Source organism: Nuphar pumila, chromosome 5 (assembly GCF_984573655.1).
Source record: "Nuphar pumila chromosome 5, dmNupPumi1.hap1.1, whole genome shotgun sequence".
Lineage (NCBI taxonomy): Eukaryota > Viridiplantae > Streptophyta > Magnoliopsida > Nymphaeales > Nymphaeaceae > Nuphar > Nuphar pumila.
This window is the reverse complement of record NC_143253.1, coordinates 13,750,336-13,770,722: the sequence shown is the minus strand read 5'-3', so window position 1 is coordinate 13,770,722 and position 20,387 is coordinate 13,750,336. Positions and strand designations below refer to the sequence as shown.

The 20,387-nt window shown below is 36.5% G+C and overlaps 1 protein-coding gene across 3 annotated transcripts in view; it reads left to right on the top strand.

The window, feature by feature from the left end:
• Positions 1-2,022: 2,022 nt before the first annotated feature.
• The window catches only part of LOC149836858 (E3 ubiquitin-protein ligase SIS3-like), a 43,977-nt gene continuing 25,612 nt past the window's right edge, over positions 2,023-20,387 (top strand). The window contains exons 1-6 of one of the 3 annotated variants that reach the window (XM_090007152.1): positions 2,023-2,242; positions 2,350-2,388; positions 4,923-4,989; positions 5,102-5,175; positions 7,198-7,336; positions 7,446-7,538. In XM_090007152.1, coding sequence (XP_089863278.1) covers positions 2,214-2,242; positions 2,350-2,388; positions 4,923-4,989; positions 5,102-5,175; positions 7,198-7,336; positions 7,446-7,538 — 441 coding nt within the window. In that variant the 5' untranslated portion in view covers positions 2,023-2,213. Of the gene's footprint in view, positions 2,243-2,349; positions 2,389-4,887; positions 4,990-5,101; positions 5,176-7,197; positions 7,337-7,445; positions 7,539-20,387 lie in introns of all 3 variants that reach the window. The other 2 variants (XM_090007154.1, XM_090007153.1) reach the window with 2 other exon arrangements.

Below are 20,387 nucleotides of genomic sequence, written 5' to 3'. Positions count from 1 at the left end.
GGGTCTCAGGATCGAATCCCACAACAGTTATTCCCCTGCAAATCCTGGTACTATGAACTGACCTAATGCAGATCTGATTTAAAGGAGAATTGAACTCATGACGTCGGGCCTCTAGACATCCTGACTCTTGCCCTAACCAACTGGGCAACCTTGTGGAGATAGGTTTTCCCCCAACTTGCCTATAAAAAAAAAAAGTAGCAAAATTAGCTATCAAAGACAAATTTGATACTAAGAATTTTCCTGGCTAATGACACTAATCCTTGGCTCAAGGGAATAGAATGAGTACCATGCAGTATAGCACCTAAGGTTAAGACATCTAGGACTAAGATTTGTAAGGTTTAATCTTAGCCAAGGTTTGAAGTTTATGGATCAATGCCAAGAGTTGGTCAGGTGGGCAAACTAATAAGAATGTCCTTGTCAAGTTTATAATGCACACAAACATTATGCTTGGAAACAACTAGGCATTGCTAGTGGATGATGCATTGGAGCACTTTTCCAACCGAATAAATCTTTTTGGAAAACGACATCGAATTGTGAAATATCAATAAAAGAGGCGAGCACTTAAATGAGAAAGGTTCACAAACGAAAGTGCTTCGTGTCCGCAGGTGTGTTCTGCCTAGCACAAAACAAAGCAAGGCGAGGATGAGAGCAGTAAGAGAAAATAGACCAACATCGCTATAAGAGAAAGCCAACCAAAGGGCAACCGGAGCTTTTTTTAAAAAAATTGTTTCATCTATTCTCTCTTCCTATTATGGTTTTGTACATGGTTACCATTATAAAAAAACGGGTGCAAGAAGAGATGCATTACCAATTGTTTTGCGGGAACTAAGTATTTAATAAATGCCTCGATACACTAAGAGGAAGCAAGAAGCAACAAAAAAACAAGTAGGAAACAACATACAAATATAGTTAAAACTTAGAACATCTACTTTTTATTTAAAAATAAAATTTAAGCATTTTAGCAATTTACAATGGAAACATAAAATTTGAAAAAAAATACAATTCTTTTTTATATTAAAAGATATTTTCAATATCATGGAAGTTCATTTTGTATATTGAGAAGCATGATTTTCTCTTTTTCGGAAAGGCAACTTTTCATATAGCTTAGTAGTTGCATGGTGTTGAAGCCAGTTGCTTTAGAAGTGAGCTGTTAAGGTTCTAACTTTTAAGAAGCTTCTAGTGAGTACAGTTAATGGGCTCCAAGTTGTCCTCTTTGCCTTTTGGTCACAACACATAGTCCCATTGGACAACAAGAGAAGACATTGGTGGGGTCCCTCAAAGCCATTTCTGGCATTAATAAAATTTCAAAGTGGCAAAACTTGTCATTTTTTTCGTTTGAAGGTTCTTAACTATCCTTGACCAACAAAACACAGCCCAATCCATGGTAAAAAAATATCAGGCTTTTAACACCATAATTCCAAAGGCCAATATTATGCTAAAAAGTGTGATATTTTCACAATGTATGTTATTTTGAAAATATTGCATTTTATCACATTATTACCATGATACGAGTACTTTGTATAGATTTTATATATTTTTCATATTTTTATTTATATTTTATATTTTCCATTTTTTCAAAATGCCGCGAGAATTTTCCTCGCTCTTATATTTTCTCGAGAATGAGATTTGTGCCAAACCAAAACTCACGTCTGCGCCGGGCCAGATCCTCGGTGGGACCCACTCCCCTGACCCACCCCCAGCATGGATCACCGACGTGGCCCGGCGAGTTCCTATCACTCACACCAACGGCAGAGTGACGTCGTTATCGAGCACCAAAGGCAACAGCACACAGCCTCCATTCAACTGGGATTGCCGCCTAGACGCCGTTAATGAGAGGAAACTAAGAGTGAGTTTTAAAAGCAAGCATCAATTCCTCTACGAATACTCATCAAATCGAACGTCGTATGCTCTGGGCTTCATTTTATGGTGGTAAAGATGGAGAGACGTGTAACATGCTAGTTTTTCGCAAACGGAAACCGTCGGCTCCTCCTCAAATACACTCTCTGCGCCCTCCTCACCTCTGCTTTGAGCTCGTCGCTGCTCTTCCCCAATTCCGAACCCTCTCACGATTTTCTTCATTCCCGAGTGTTTTTTCGTTTCCTGTTTGGGGATCGATTATGGTCGTAAAATTCTGCGGTTTCTTGGGCTTGAGTTTCTTGGAAGGCTCGGAATCGATGAGTTTCTCGAGGGAGCTGGGGATTTAGGTCGACTTGATGGCTATCAGAGGAGTCGATTTCAAGTGGTGAGAGTTGCGTTTGGATAATTTCTTTCCTTTAATTTTGACTGATTTCTGTTTTTCTTTGCTTTTGTTCACTTTCTTTTCCGTGTTTTTTTTATGATTTTTGGCAGGTACGATGGTTTTTTCTTGTCTATGCTCGCAACGAGCGCGTATCCTTCTCTCTTTGTTGGATTTAATCTGCTTTTCTTTTGGGTTTCCCTTCTTGCATCTTTTTTTGTGTTGGGTGGGTGCATATGAGTTATTGCTTTCTGTTAATCTTGGTTTTGTGCAAACGAATGATAAAGTCTATTACGTCTACTTCTTCTCTTTTCGTTTCTTTCTTTTGTTTTTAAGTTACTTTTGAATCGGTGCTGTTGGTTGTTTGAACTTTGTTGTTTTCCAGACATTTGGGTGAGTTTTGTCATGCTATCATTCTTTTCGTGGACTGGATTTTGAGGTACTTACGTTAATCTTGAACAAGAAACCGATCTAGAAGGAGGGTTTGCTTCCTTAGCCTGTGCTTTTGTGATCTTCAAGAACTGTGATTCATATCGATCGAAGTGAGCTTAAGTTCTATGGGATGATTTGACGACCAATATTAACGAGCAAGAGGCAGCAAGAATCGATTGCTTGTAATTAGGGTAGGAAAATACTTGGGGAAAATCTTTCACATAAGGATTTAGTGTTACGACAACGAAGCCGTACACGATACTTCAAGTACAAGGTTTTGATGATGAACAAGTGAATCAACTGCATTTCAGCTAAGGCAATGAAGAAAGATGACAAGAATTGAAGAATTCGATGAAGAATCTTTAAAGACTATTGTGCAAATATAAAATTCATTAAAAGTCTTAGATTCTTGTAAAAAACTTACTTAGAGTGCATATTTCGATTGTATTTCACCTAAAAAGTCTTTAGAAAAACTTTTTTAAAAGAGCCCTTCATGAAAATCATTTTAGAAAACTCTTTACTTAATTTTTCATGTTTATGAGTCGACCAATAGACTCATCAGTCGACCAACATTTTCGCGCCAAATTTTGTAAGCAAAAATGTCGTTTTTGTAAAATTAGTCGACCGAAGGTTTTATCAGTCGACCAGACAGAATGTCTGTTTTCTTGAAACTTTAGCAGCAGTCGACTGAAGGTTTTATCAGTCGATCGAACAAAACGTGTGTTTTCTGAAAAATTTAGCAGCAGTCGACCGAAAGATTTTTCAGTCTACTGATGATATTATCAGTCGACTAACTTTTTCTTTAGTCGACTAATTTTCAAAGCTTCAGATTTTCAAACGGCTATGATAAACACATTAGTAGACCGATGATAACTGTCAGTCTGCTAATATTTGATTTCAGTCGACTAACTATTGTTCCAGCCGACTAATTTTATCATTTTTTTGTAACTTTTAAAAGATGTGTCTTTTCATTTTTCAAACGTTTTGATCGTTCAAAATGGATTGTTTTGACACTCTTTCATACCCTCAACGTATGAAATCTTTCAACTATAAATATGAATACATTCCACACTAAAAAACATCGAATTGAATCAAATCATATCGAATTACATTGGATTATTCTTTGCTTTTCACTCATATTCATTCAAGTTTTTGTTTTCTCACTCACTTGATATTTAACTCCAGTTTTTCACTCAAATTCTTTTGAGAGACAGTGAATTTGTGAGTTGAGTATTTCAACAACCTCAAAAGCCATTTGCATTCATAAGAAGGGCTCGTAGGTTGATTGTAAGTTGATTATTTCATTGTTTCTATAAAAAGGAAATGACTCTTTGGTTTAAAAGAGTTGTTTGCTTTCAGTAGGGTTGTTACTAAAAGTGAGACCGGATTTGGTCTGTATGATCTTTTAGTTACACAAGGTTGATAGTGGAAATCTCAAGCGGGTTTTGCTTGGGGACTGGATGTAGGTCGGGAAAGATAGAGCCGGGATAAATTCTTGTGTTTTTTGTATGATTGCTTTGCAAATTTTAAAATCCGTCATAATTCCAAAGACGATATTTAAAAGCACTATTCACCCCTCCTCTAGTGCTCGTTGCCTCAATCCTACAACACTTTCATTTAGAACTTCATAGAATGACTTGGATTTTGCCAGCCTTACCGTCTGTAGACATGAAAATTGGTGTAAGATGGTATCGTGCTACTTGACCTAGTTCACACTGAGCTCGGGGGTTGTACATTTCTTTTTTTCTTTTTGTATTTTGGATCAGCTTGAGTTCATTTGTTTGATGAATTCAATTTGCTTAGCTATCGGCCTAGGTGATCAACTAATTCTAATGGCTGTAATGTTGCAAAATTTAGACTGTCCTCTTGATGCCCATCTAAAGAATTCATCTGGATTTACTTTTGCCATTACTCTAACTTTACAGTCTGCAAGCATTATTGTACTGTTGAAAATTTCTTAGCTCCCAGCTTGATTTATTTGTTTAACTTGATACAAGTTTTTTTTTGAGATAATCAACCCGATACAAGTTCTCAGATGAAATATTCATAATATGTTGCTTGGTGTATCATAATTCAAACTAGTTTTCTAAATACTTATACCCCTCTGTTGGCTTGCATGCCTCTGCTTAAAAAGTTTCATACACCTGTCCGCACATTGTATATGTGTGTTTCTTCTGAGTGCTTATCTGATGCCTGCTTGCATATATTGCTTCCTTTAGATACATCAATATGCTGTATTCTTTGACGAATCTAGGATCATTGTTTCCATAAAATGGAATCGATACCATTTTTGTACATATCCATTGCACATATGGATTGTGGTAAGCCTCAAAGCCTTTTTCTCTTATTTTCACCTGAGCCAACCATATTTAAGAAATGCATGTATTTTCGTAAGGGAACTGAATTATGCTTCCACCTTCTCTCCTTTTCCAGGTTGACTACACAACTGTTTTTGTTTTTCGAGTGTTAATGTTTGTAGACAATGGTCTAGCTGCAGGAATGGGTTTGTAAGTATATCCCTTTTCAGATCCAACTTCAGGTTTCTTAGAGGTTATATAAATGTGTTTCCTTAGAATAATTAGATCATCTTCTCTTCCTTTGTGAAGAAATTGGAATAATTGAAATGGTCAATGTATGCTTTCAACAGTTTCCATCTATGTCACTTGGGTCAAGAGTTTACCTCCCTATTTGCATTCTAACTAGATTGGAGTAGGGTTTGGAAACGAGACAAGCTGTTCATGGCTTGGCTTGTGTTTGGCTCGTATAGAGCTCATTTGAACTTGTAAAATAGGCTTGGCAACCTGAATACAAGCAATAAATGTTCAGTTCATATAGGACCATTAAGCAGTAATAGACATATTTTAGATATTTTTTTACATCACATATTGTGGTGTAGAGTAAATGGTTAAAGTATTTGGCTCGCAAGCAATAGGTTAGAGATAAAATCTTACTGCTTCCAGCTTCGAGACAATACTTTTTCTTTTTCTTTTGGAAACGAGCCAGCTCAAGCTCATTTAGCTTGGGCCTGTTATAAGCTTGAGCTTGGCATAACTCGCCACAAGAATGAGCCAAGCTTGAACACATCAAAATCGGTTTATTCGACTGATTTAACATCCCTAGTTAGTAGCATGAGACCGTGTGCATGCTTGTACGGTTGTACCGATGGCACTTTGTTAGGATAGTGGTTATTATAAGTGTTCATATATATCTTCACGTTCACTACCATAAGTAAAGGATTATAAGATTACATGGGCTGGATATATGTGCATGAGTATCCAACAAAGAACCAAAATGACATGCATGCATGCTAGATACTAATAGATGAAAGAAATACACTTGTGTTCATCATCTTTGGGGAGGGGAGGGGGGAGTTTTCAATAACTTAATGGATGCTTTGCCAAGTTCATGAACTTTAACATTTGTGGATGGTCCTTGGCCATGGATGAGGAAACAAATGCATTGGGGCTACATAACGGAAAATGGATCTGTGTGGAATGGCTCCATTTTGGGGTTCAAGGATCGTGGACGAGTAAAATAACATGTTGAATGCATGATCTAATCTTGGGAAGCTATGAATGGAGAATCATACCTGGATCTAGTCTTACATGCCTCTCCAAATCCTATCTCTTAGAAGTTAGAACCCTCCCCCTTCCATCTATTTACTGATTTTGTGTGTGTGTGTGTGTGTGTGTGTGTGAGAGAGAGAGAGAGAGAGAGAGAGAGAGAGAGAGAGAGAGAGAGAGAGAGAGAGAGCACCAAGCTAAGTGCATATCTTCATTGTTGGATTTGTAATCAAATACAAAGAAAGGTGTGCACAACAAAAAAGGCTACTAAGAGCTATAAATACAAGTGTGTGCACAAATACAAGCGCCACTAAGGCAATACAAGAGGCCTCTATGGGCAAATACACGATCACAATAACACAAACAAGCACAAGTCACTAATGGTCAAGAGAACACAAAAAAATATATATTTATTGATTAGAATGCTTAAGAGAGGCATAGTATAATGTGGGCAAAGCCCCACGTATATATATACAATACAGTGAAGGAAAGAGGGAGCTCAACTAGCCGTTGGGCTAGTTCCGCGGTAAGTTGAGCTAGCCACTGGACTAGCCCCAATGGCTATAAACCAAATACCAAAAGTGCCCTTAATGGGCACAATCTATTACACATAAAAATAATAATAAAATAAAAAGAAAATTACAATAAGCGATATACAAGAATAAAATAAAAAGATACATAAGACCTAATATACATACATTAATAGATATATTCATATTTAATGTATATACATATATATATATATATATTTATATTTACATAGAACTATGTATTTTAACAGGATTCCTGCAAATTCACAAAAAACCTGTGTTTTTTGCTTTAGATTTATAGTCATCCATTCAAGGGAAACTTATTTCTTTTAACTATTTGTCTCTTAATTAGCAATATTTCTTGTCAACTAGCTGCAACCTTCAAATGTTTATATGCCAATTTTTTTCAATACTTACGTCTCTCTGATTCTTTCAGGGATTTAGGTTGGCAGCAAAGATATGCCCGTTTTTGTGGAAGAGTTGTGGTGCTGTCAATTCTGTCACTACTTCTTTACCCTTTTTTATGGGTGTGGACTGTAATTGGTAGCTTATGGTTCACTAGGGCTAGAAGTTGTGTAAGTCCATCTCTTCCTCTCCCTCCCCTCTCTTTTTCTCTTCATTTGTTCCCTGGATTTTACATGTTTTATTCTAATGATGGTTTTCTCTAATCTGAAATATTTGTAGTTGCCTGAGGAAGGTCAGAAATGGGGCTTCCTTATTTGGCTGCTTTTCAGCTATTGTGGACTCGTCTGCATTGCTTTCATGTCAATGGGAAAGGTTTGCCAATGCTGTTTCCCTCGTGAATGGATATTCAGTTTTTATATGAGTGCCACCTAAAAGAAAGCTTAAATTAGCATGGAGAATAATCTTCAGAGACCATACAAACTTTTATTTGTATGAAACTGAAAATGGCAATGAGATGTTCCAAGATTACCTCTGCTGAAAATGACTGAGAATTGAAAAAGCATAACCATTTGTAGTTCATAGTTTGTGTTATCATTGGATGTGTGCTTAATACAGAAGAATGCCCTTAGCTTGTTACAGGTTCACTTTTATCTTGGTTTTGGTGGAGTGCTTGTGCCTATCCTATATCTTTGATGATAAGCAATTTAGTGGCTGTGTGGGGATGGATTAAGATCAGCTCTTTGTTGGATATTCTGTTCACATAGGTTAGGATAATATACAATTACACTGAAATAAGTTGTTTATATGTTAAATACAAGATTTCGGTTAACAGATTAAATTTACGATGTATGTACATTTGTCAAGTGCACTTCTGTAATTCCACATTTATTTGGTGAAGTTCTGTAACTATAAAGAACTGAAGTTTGAGATAAATGTTTCATGATTGCCTGTATTAAGTGTATCACCTGAGTTTTTGTCTTATTGTTTTCTTAAAACATGCATACTTTTCTTACATGGCACTAAAAGCATGGTGTGCAAGGAATTCATACTCAACCAAGTGAGGGAATATCTCATTTTTGTCTTGTCTTTTCCCTTTTCGTGCTTTTCTTCTGTATCCTTCCCTTAATTCTGTTTCTTGTAACTCCTACCTTTTTAAGTATCTTTTGTTTTCATTTTGTCCTGATATTGTTCCTTGTTTTGTAAGCCAGCATGGAAACCTTACCCACACCAGCCATCTCACTCCACCCCAACTCAACCTCACAACACGAAAAGGAAAAAGTAGTTAAATAAAAACGAGGAAAGAAAAGATAAGGCTCTCATGGCAAATTGGTCTTTGGGAACTAATGCACAAATGCACAATCATGTTGAAGAAGAAAGTTGCATGATTTCTGCTATCACATAAACTTGTGGGCATGGTTGGCATTCTCGGGACTCCGTATCGGATCGGCCACATCCAACTCGGCAAATCGGGCGAGTCAACTCGGTGACTCGGGCGAGTCAAGGTTTTTTATTTAATTTATTAAAAATAAATAAAAATATATAGTTTATGTTATAAATTTTTTTAAAAATTAAGTGTGATTTATCGTGTCATAATGCATATAACTTAGTAAATTATATAAATGTGTACATAGTGACAAATATTAGAGATGTTTTTAAAATATCACGTTCATAAAAAAAACATGCTTGTTAGTTCACTATTTTAAATTAGAAAGTAGTGTAATTTGCAAAATATTGTATACAACAACAACAACAACAACAACTACGCCTTCATCCCAAAACAATTGGGGTCAGCGATATGAACCAAAAAAGAAATTCATTTTGGGTCTTCCACATGAATCCTTTTCCTCCAATCATTTCTATCCAACGCCATGTCCTCGGTGAGGTTCAAAGCATTCATATCCTTTCCTATCATCTCCATCCAAGTCTTCCTAGGCCTACCCCGACCTCTTTTAACTAATATATTTTCCCATTTCTCCAACCTTCTAACTGGAGCATCATTAGGCCTTCGCCGAATATGTCCAAACCACCGTAAACGATTCTCTCGCATCTTATTTTCAATGGGTGCAACACCTACCTTCTTACGTATCTCTTCGTTCCGAATCTTATCTTTTATTGTATTTCCACACATCCATCTAAGCATCCGCATCTCAGCTACACTCATTTTTTGAATATGATGTCTCTTGGCAGCCTATTCAAAAAATGAGTGTAGCTGAGATGCGGATGCTTAGATGGATGTGTGGAAATACAATAAAATATTGTATAATTGATAAAATATAATATCATATTGTAATCACGATAACTGCATGAGAGTTATTTAAGATTTATTAAAATAGTGTCATCTTTTTAAAATCTTTTTTTATCATTATTTTAGTATTAAATATATTTAATTCATTACCTCTCTCTCTCTCTTTAATGCTAATAAAGTTCCTCTCATTTTTTTAGAGTAGCTAATAAAGTTCTTGTAACGACCCCAACTCCTACCTTTTTAAAAATGCATTTTTTTTTAAATCAATTGCGAAAATATTCTCAGAGACCTAGGGCCTTTACAGTTCCACTCCCAATTGGATAACCAAACACACCACAGAAGATCTTACATTTATTATCCTAAACCATAGCAACTTATTATTTATTAATTATGAAAGAAGGAGTACAACAACAACAACAACAACAACTACGCCTTCATCCCAAAACAATTGGGGTCAGCGATATGAACCAAAAAAGAAATTCATTTTGGGTCTTCCACATGAATCCTTTTCCTCCAATCATTTCTATCCAACGCCATGTCCTCGGTGAGGTTCAAAGCATTCATATCCTTTCCTATCATCTCCATCCAAGTCTTCCTAGGCCTACCCCGACCTCTTTTAACTAATATATTTTCCCATTTCTCCAACCTTCTAACTGGAGCATCATTAGGCCTTCGCCGAATATGTCCAAACCACCGTAAACGATTCTCTCGCATCTTATTTTCAATGGGTGCAACACCTACCTTCTTACGTATCTCTTCGTTCCGAATCTTATCTTTTATTGTATTTCCACACATCCATCTAAGCATCCGCATCTCAGCTACACTCATTTTTTGAATATGATGTCTCTTGGCAGCCCAACATTCCGTACCATATAGTAAAGCGGGTCTAATAGTCGTCCTATAAAACTTTCCCTTCAACCGCAATGGCATTCTACGATCGCACAGCACTCCAGTAGCACTTTTCCATTTCATCCACCCAACCTTTATCCTATGATTTACATCTCCATCAATTTCTCCATACTATATGAAAGAAGGAGTGTTTAACAATAATTGCAAGAGACATATCAGAGTTATTTAAATGACATAAAAGTAAATAAGGAAAAACTGAGTCACGTTGTCCATCTGTAAACTGTCTAGCAAAAGTGTGACACTCGTAACTCTACCAGAAGCTAGTCGCTTTACTGATCCCCTGCGGCTGCGAAAACCACAAAAATAAGGGTGTCAGAAATTCAAGGAATTCTGCGTACGAATCTCTCTAATGAAATAAATGAGCATAAAAAATACATTAAGAATTCATGCAATATTTTAAAGGCATCCAATTATGATAAATTTGTGGTTCGATTAAGCATTCATGTATTAGAGATAATTATTAAGCATTAAGAAATATTTAATAAATAACAAAGATCACAATTTAAGCAATACAATCATTTAAGATGCATTAGGGAACGACATTAAACATTCACCAACATTTAGCAGTTAAGGGAACAGGTAAACATGCGTGATCTAATGCATAACAGGAATATGCATGACTTTAGTGCAATGCATGAGTAAATTATTACCTCTTATTATATATTTTTTTCATATGCATGTCCTTATTAAATGCACACAATTTAAGTTTCTCTTTTTAATTACCGTTGTCCACGGATAAAATCTTAGAGGTCAAGTTAGGTTCCTAGGGTAACTTAACACACAAGTTGTATTTTATTACTAGGTTCCAAACTTAGCTCTCAACCGAAACAGCCTTCAGAACATTAGACCACCCATCTAATGTTGGAGATACCAGAGACCACTCATCTACAAGTGTCACTTTCTTAGTATACCAAAACAACAGTTGTATCTACACACCACCCACAGACAAAGTGGCGGAAACTCTCTAAAACCGTAGGCAGAAAGATAACTTCAATATCGAGTTCAGGAGCAACAACAACACACGTGGAGTTTTTGTATCTTTTCGGTTTCCCCAAAACTGCAATTCCAATAGTCCCGTACTCTCGACGAGACATCTTAGAACTGTTCTTTTATTTTTTATTAGATTATTATTATAACATTTCTTTAATTTGCAATTCAGCATGCAAACAAAGACAACATCTCACATCTACTCCTGCGAGAGCCATCGCGAGACTTTCGCACGTGGAAACACATAGAACAGTGCGATGTACAAAATATTAATGCAATTTTTGCGATGTATTTAAAATAAATAAAGGAGCAAACCACAGCTCAAGGCCCACCCAACCCATGATGATTAATTTCAATCATCGATGCACCATATGCAAAAACCAATCATGTGCAATATATGCAAGGATACCAATACGTTTTCAAATGCACACTCATTCATACCAATTTAACAATATGCATAAGTTACCTCAGTCGTGTGTGTGCATTCACCATCCCTGTGCTAGTGCTTTCATGAACTCACTTATCATACATGCATTCTTACGAGATTCATAAGTGTAAATATCTACACATGATTGTTCTTGCCAAATACACATTGACATCATGTAAACATATACACTGAAATAACTTGCACAATGATATATGGTTTAGGCACATCACATAAGCTCAAGCATACAAAAACTTCTCCTTATAGCATGAACAAAAATCAAAATACATTCATATAGTAAGTCTGGAATTCATCATGCTTAAAACCATCTACTTCCACATTCATCAACACAAGGTGTCAATATACACATTTATTTTTTTAGGACAAGAACCCAACACCTGTCTTATACGTACACCATTTGTTATTCACGTGTGTGCACCACTAACTGTACGTAAATGTGTACCAGCCAAAATCATTTTCAATGCACATGTCTGGAAAACTAAATTTATATAAACGCATACCTGTGTAAAACTTTTGTCATATATATATATATATGTGTGTATGTATTGTTTTTGCTTTTTTTCTAAAGAAATTTGCAACAGGCCCAGCTGACCTTAGTCAGCTGAGTCGGTCTGGTCAGACCAGACTGCCTGCCAGGCCGGGCTAGCCAAGTCAGCCCAGCCGATCGGCTGGGCCTGACAGCACATGCACAGGCCCAGCCCAGGCTTGTGCGTGCTGTCAAGGCTGGACAACCACATGAAATAAAAAAATATTTTATTTTATAGAACATGACTCAGCCGACCCAGTCGGCAGGGCCAGCCACTCTGCCCATTGGTTGGGGCTGACTGCCCCAAGGGCTCAGTCGATTGTTGGCTAGGCCCAGCAACAACCCAAACAATATTATCAATTTTTTTTGTAAAAACCAAACTGATCATGTTCATATGAGTAGAAAGCACCTACTAAACCTTAGCTAAATTCACCCTGACATGCAGTTACAAAATTTTTAATCCAGTTATACAGACCAAATGGGTAGGTGAGAAAGCAAAAGTGATAGAACCTTGGGGATATAAGATTTGATATGCAAGAATAAATAGGAATAAGAATGGAGTAGGGATTGTTATTAGTCGTGAGTTTATAGATAATGTAATTGAGGTCCGTAGGAAGGGTGATAGGATTTTACTTATTAAATTAGTATTAGGTACAGATATTATTAATATTATTAATGTTTATGCACCTCAAGTAGGTTTAGATGATTCCATTGAGCGTCAATTTTGGGAAGATTTAGATGGAGTAGTACAAGGGATATCTTATGGAGAAAAGCTTTTCGTCGGCGGTGACCTTAATGAACATGTAGGCATTAGTAAGGATGGATTTGAGAGTATCTATGGTATAGGAGAAAGAAACGAAAGTGGAGAAATGATTTTAGATTTTGGTTTGTCCTATGATATGATCTTAGCAAACACTTGGTTTAGGAAGAGAGAGTCTCACCTAGTAACATTTAAAAGTGGGGTTAATACGAGTCAGATAGATTTTTTCCTACTTAAAAAGAAATATAGGGGTTGTTGCATCGATTGTAAGGTTATACCGGGAGAAAGTTTAGCTATACAACATAGAGTCTTAATTTTAGATCTTACAATTAGAAAATGCCACAAAAGGGATAGACATAGGATAGATCTTAGAATTAAGTGGTGGGCACTGAAAGGAGTTAAACAATGAATGTTTGTAGAGCAGGTAGTTAAGGAAGCTGATTGGTGTCTCGAGGAGGATTCAGAATTAATGTGAAATAAGATAGCGGGTGGCATGAGAAAGGTGGCTAAGGAGGTATTGGGTGAGTCTAAAGGCGGTGCATCGCTAGGTAAGGATACATCATGGTGGAACGAGGATGTCAAATTAGCTATTTAGGTTAAAAGAGAGTGCTATAGAAATCTAAGAGTCGTGATAATGAGAATTTAAAGAAGTATATGATAGCAAAGAAGGAAGCTAAAAAAGTAGTTTGAAACGTGAGGGATAGGGTATATAAGGAGGTTTATGACAAGTTGGATACCAAAGAGGGCGAGAAGGATATTTATAGGCTTGCAAAGATGAGAGATAAGAAATCGAGGGATCTGGGTATGGTTAGATGTATCTGTTAAAATGTAAAACTGTACATATATGTATATATAATAATATTATATTATTATATATATATAAATACATTTTTAATTTCTTTCTTTTCTGTATTTTTTTTTTCCTTTATTTTTATTTTTTGTCTTTATGTCATCTAGTTCAGTTTGAACTAGAATGACTGTTGCTAGTCAAGTCCTGTCCAAACTTGACTAGCAATAGAGCTGTTGGACTGACACATTCCAACAGCTCTAAATAGAGTTGTTGGACTGTGCCCAACAGCTCTATTGAGTCCTCTTTCAGCTGTGTATATAAAGGGGTGCAGCCCCTCTTGTATTTCACTCCAATGCTTCTTAAGCAATTGGTTTTTCATATCAATAAAGAATACATTTTTATTTTTATTTTGTTTCCAGTTATACCCTTTTTAAGGGTTATGCTTTAGTGTCATTCTTGACACTTGCTCTTGTTAATCAAAGCTCGTGTTTCGAAGATCCCCATTTCATTTCATGGTATGAAAGCCGAGGAAATACTAAATCTTGAGGAAAAGCTACCTCGGTTTCCGTGCCCGTTTGCAAAAGTGTTCGCCACTTGAAGAGAAGTGTTTTATCACTTCATTGGAGAAGATTTCACATCTTGTTGTATTGTTTTTTTTTTTTTCTTTCTTTCTCATTTTCCTTGTTTCTCTTCTATCCCTATTCTTTCTCTCCTTGTAATCGATGGATGACAATGATAAAGTCACCATCATGCCTATGAAACTAAGCGATACGAACTATGTAACATGGGCTTCAATCATGAAGCACCATATATGGGGAAAAGGCTTATGGGGGATTGTGGATGGTTCCGATTCGGAACCTAAGCTATCTCTTACTAAAAAGGAGGGAGATAAAGATGTCCCTCTATCGGAAGAAGAGAAAATCAAGGCTATTGCCTCATACGAGAAGAAATGGAAAGAATGGAGAATATCTCATGCGAAGATAATGTCATGGCTTATCAATAGCGTTGACATTAAAAAATGCTCAAGTCTTGCCAAATTTGATCATGCCGATAAGGCATGGGAATACCTTAAGAATATGTATTCCCTTAAAGATATTGCACACGTGTGCAACCTCCAAGAAAAAGTTCGAATGATGACACAAGGAGACAAAACTATTCGTGAATATTACAATGGGTTGTCCGAACTTTGGGAAGAACTTTCCCTTTTAGAACCAAAGTGGCATTGTGCCGAAGACATCGAGCTTCGTCAGAAACAACTCGATGTTGAACATTTTTACCAGTTTATCACTGGATTAAGGCCGGAATTTGAAACCACTAAATCGGCCCTACTTCACCGGGGAAAAATTCCTTCTATTGTTGAAACTATTGAAGAGTTAACAATGGAAGAAAATCGTCTCCGGAAAGGTTCTTTAAAAATTGAAGATGATTCCGTTTTAGCCGTGTCTAGACCAGGGAATCATGTTCGATCATATAGGCCTCCTCACTTTAACCGACAAAATGGTGACTATGATAAGAAGAAAGTTATTTGTCATCACTGTCATGAACCGGGACACTACAGGCCACAATGTCCCAAACTTAAGGAGCTGAGAGAAAAAAGAGCTGCAATTGCTGGATCGGAGCCTAAAGACCAGTTTCCCTGGCCCAACTAATGGAGATCCTTCAGCCTCTCATCAAAGGTGCCTCTTCCTCATCTGAAGCTTCAACCGGCGCAGCAGCCTCATCTTTTTCTGATTTAGGTAAAATTTCTTGGCTTCTTGACTCTGGTGCATCTTTTCATATGACCCCAAATAATCAAAGTCTATCCAAATGTGTTAAAAATAAAACAAGTGTGTCAAAGGTCTTTACTGCTGATGGGACTTCTCTTGAAATAGAAGGAATAGGAGATTTTGAAAAAATTTATAAAACAAAAAATTTTTTTATTCCAGAAATTAGACATGTTCCCAAATTAAATTTAAATCTTTTATCTGTATCTCAAATTTCTGATTATGGGTGTAATATTTCTTTTTCTTCTCATGGTTGTTGGGTACAGGATCGCCAGTCAGGCAAGCTGATTGGGGAAGGCCATAGAGAAGGAGGACTCTATTACATGGATTTTTTGGAAATGCCGAAGAAAGCTTTTTGTTATAATATTCAAAAAATAGAGTTGGAACTGTGGCATAAGAGACTTGGTCACCCACATATAGCCAAAATCCAACATTTTCCAAATCTAGGGAGTTTTTTTAACTCTGAATCATTTGATTGTAAAGATTGTATTCTCGGCAAAATGAAAAGATTACCATTTCAGAACAGAACCTTTTTCTCTTCAAGACCACTTGAATTAATACACTCGGATGTTTGGGGTCCTGCACCAGTAATTTCTAAAGGAGGATTTGTTTACTATGTTATTTTTGTCGATGATTTCTCCCGACATACGTGGATGTACTTTCTCAAACATAAGTCTGAAGTATTTTCATACTTTCAAACTTTTCATAATATGGTTAAAAACAAATTTCAAAATGATATTACTATTTTTCGCACAGATTCAGGGGGAGAGTTTTTATCCACAGATTTTCAAAATTATCTTAAATTGCATGGCATCACACATCAAAGATCTTGTCCTTATACACCTTAACAAAATGGACTGGCAGAACGAAAACATCGCCATATTATAGAAACCACTAGAACTTTATTAATAGCAAATCAAGTCCCTAAAGACTTTTGGGCAGAAGCTGCCTTAACTGCCACCTATCTCATTAATAGGATGCCATCTTCTTCGTTACAAAATATCACTCCCATTGAAAAACTTATGAACATTTCTCCAGACTACTCTAGATTAAGAATATTTGGGTGCAAATGTTTCATATTTACTGACAAAAATGATAAACTTTCCCCTCGTGCGATTCCCTGTGCCTTTTTAGGATATGCTGAAAACCAGAAAGGTTATAGATGTTTTGACTTCAAAAATAATAAACTATATGTGTCTAGAAATGTTTCCTTTCTTGAAAAGGAGAGCTTCTTTGATTTTAGAAAATTAAAAGACGTCACTGAGTACTCCTTTTTGCTAGATCTAACATCAACATCTGATGAATATGACCTTGATTGTAACTTTGATGATGATCCAAGAATTATTGATCTTAATGTTGAAAATGAAGTTCATAGAGATATTAGTATTCAATATTCCAGGCGACAAGAGTCTAATACTCCATGTGCACTTGAGAAATATTCTAACATTCCAACTAGACAATCATCCCGAATCTCGAGGCCTCCAGAAAAGTTTGTATCATACGAGTCTTTCTCACCCACATATAGGGCAGTTATTGCATTAATTCACTCATATGAAGAACCATCCACATATTTTCAAGCAAAAAATGATATCAAATGGATAGAAGCCATGAAAGTTGAATTAGATGCACTTGAAAAGGCTTCTACATGGAATATTCAAGATCTTCCTCCAGGGAAGAAAACTATAGGATGTCGATGGGTTTATAAAATTAAAACCAAGAGTGATGGTACTCTTGAAAGATATAAAGCCCGTTTAGTAGCCAAAGGTTATGCCCAAGAATATGGGATTGATTATGAAGAAACCTTTGCTCCGGTGGCTCGTATGACTACTGTCCGAACCTTAATTGCCTTAGCTTCTATCAAAAAATGGTCTATTTTTCAAATGGATGTCAAAAATGCTTTTTTAAATGGAAAGCTAGTTGAAGAAGTATATATGGAACCCCTTCCTGGTCTAAGTATTCCTAAGGGTAAAGTCCTTCGCTTAGAAAAAGCTCTTTATGGACTTAAACAAGCACCAAAAGCTTGGTATGATAGGTTTAGTCGTGTTATGATTGATATTGGTTTTCAATTCTGTTTAACTGACACTGCTTTGTTTATTAAGAATTCTGATGCAGGGATCATTGTGCTTCTTCTCTATGTGGATGATATGATCATCACCGGAAGCGATAAACAGGGAGTTGAAACAATCAAAACACTTCTTAAATCTCATTTTGAAATGACTGATTTGGGCTTGTTGAGATATTTTTTAGGCATTGAAGTTGCTTATTCTCCTAGAGGATATTTATTATCTCAGACTAAATTTGCTTTTGATATTGTTTTCAGGTCTGGTATTACTGATGATAAGAAAGTTGACACTCCAGAAGTTGTTAATGTTAAAATGAAGATTGATGATGGAGAACTTCTTGCAGACCCTACTCCTTACAGACAGCTTGTCGGGGCACTTTCCTATCTATCCATTACCAGACCAGATATAGCACATGTTGTTCATACAGCAAGTCAATTTCAACATGCTCCTACTTCTGTTCATATGGGAGCAGTCATGCGTATTATCAGATACATCAAGTCCTCTCTTTCACGAGGACTTTTCTTATCTTCCTCCTCTTCTCTTGATTTAATTGCATATACTGATGCTGATTGGGGAGGTGATCCCAATAACAGACACTCAACCACTGGCTTTTGTGTCTTTTTAGGGGAATCATTAATCTCGTAGAGGTGTAAAAAGCAGCAGAAGGTATCTCTCTCATCCACCGAAGCTGAATACAGAGCCATGGCAACCACGACCATGGAAGTAGTTTGGCTCCGACGACTGCTTGCTGACATGGGAGTTGAAGCAACAAAGGCTTCACAAATGTGTTGTGACAACAAAAGTGCGATCTACATTGCCAGTAACAGAACATTCCATGAACGCACCAAACACATCGAAATGGATTGTCACTACGTCAGAGAGGAATATCTACACGGGATAATTGATCTGCCATATGTCACTTCAGAATATCAGTTAGCAGACCTCTTTACAAAGCCTCTCGCTGCTCCCCGATTTCACTTTCTCTTAGACAAACTTTCGTTCATTGTACCGTAAGTTTGAGGGGGAGTGTTAAAATGTAAAACTGTACATATATGTATATATAATAATATTATATTATTTTATATATATAAATACATTTTTAATTTCTTTCTTTTCTGTATTTTTTTTCCTTTATTTTTATTTTTTGTCTTTATGTCATCTAGTTCAGTTTGAACTAGAATGACTGTTGCTAGTCAAGTCCTGTCCAGACTTGACTAGCAATAGAGCTGTTGGACTGACACATTCCAACAGCTCTAAATAGAGTTGTTGGACTGTGCCCAACAGCTCTATTGAGTCCTCTTTCAGCTGTGTATATAAAGGGGTGCAGCCCCTCTTGTATTTCACTCCAATGCTTCTTAAGCAATTGGTTTTTCATATCAATAAAGAATACATTTTTATTTTTATTTTGTTTCCAGTTATACCCTTTTTAAGGGTTATGCTTTAGTGTCATTCTTGACACTTGCTCTTGTTAATCAAAGCTCGTGTTTCGAAGATCCCCATTTCATTTCAGTATCAAAGATTAAACGCAAAGGGTTTTAGTCAAAGATGAGGAGATTAATGAGAGATGGAAAGATTATTTTGATAAGCTATTTAATGAAAGTCATGCTCAGGATCTTGGAGACTTCTTCATTCTTTTTCATGAGATGAATCGTGACTTCATGCGCAAGATTCAAAAGAAAGAAATTGCAGAGGCTTTGAAGAAAATGAAATCAAGAAGGGCAGTTGGCCCAGATGGTATACCTATCGAGGCTTGTAAATGCTTGGGTGAAAAATGTTTAGAATGGTTGACAAATCTTTTTAACAAGATTTGGTGGAAAAATAGTGGAGGAAGGGTACTTTGGTGCCTCTATATAAGAATAAGGGTGATATACAAGATTGCACAAACTATCGTGGTATAAAACTCATGAGTCATACTATGAAACTTTGGGAGAGGGTGATTGAGTATAGGTTGAGGAAGGTTGTCATGATATCGGAGAATCAATTTGGTTTTATGTCTGGAAGATCAACTATGGAAGGTATATATCTTCTTAGACAACTTATTGAGAGATATAGAGAGATGAATAAAGATTTGCATATGGTTTTTATTGATTTAGAGAAGGCATACGATAGAGTACCTAGGAATGTTCTATGGTGGACAATGATGAAGAAAGGTGTTTCTCTCAAGTACATTAGTATAATTAAAGATATGTACAGAGGAGTAGTAACCAATGTCCACACTTGTGGAGGGGTGACAACCAATTTTCCTATAACGGTTGGGTTACATCAAGGATCTGCATTAAGCTCTTTCCTATTTGCTATAGTGATGGATGAGCTTACGAGATCAATTCAAGAAAATGTGTCGTGGTGTATGTTGTTTGCTGATGATATTGTTTTGATTGATGAGTCTAGAGCTGGGGTTAATGCTAAGTTAGAATTATGGAGACAGACATTGGAAGCAAGAGGTTTTAAGTTGAGTAAGAGTAAGACAGAATATATAGAATGTCAGTTTAGTAAGCAACAAAGTAGTGATGGGAGTGTAGTGAAGCTTGGTGAGCAAGAAATACCGGTGGATGACGGTTTCAAATATTTGGGATCTATCATTCAAAAGTATGGAGAAATTGATGGAGATGTAAATCATAGGATAAAGGATGGGTGGATGAAATGAAAAAGTGCAACTTGAGTGTTGTGTGATGGTAGAATGCCATTGCGGTTGAAGGGAAAGTTTTATAGGACGACAATTAGGCCCGCTTTACT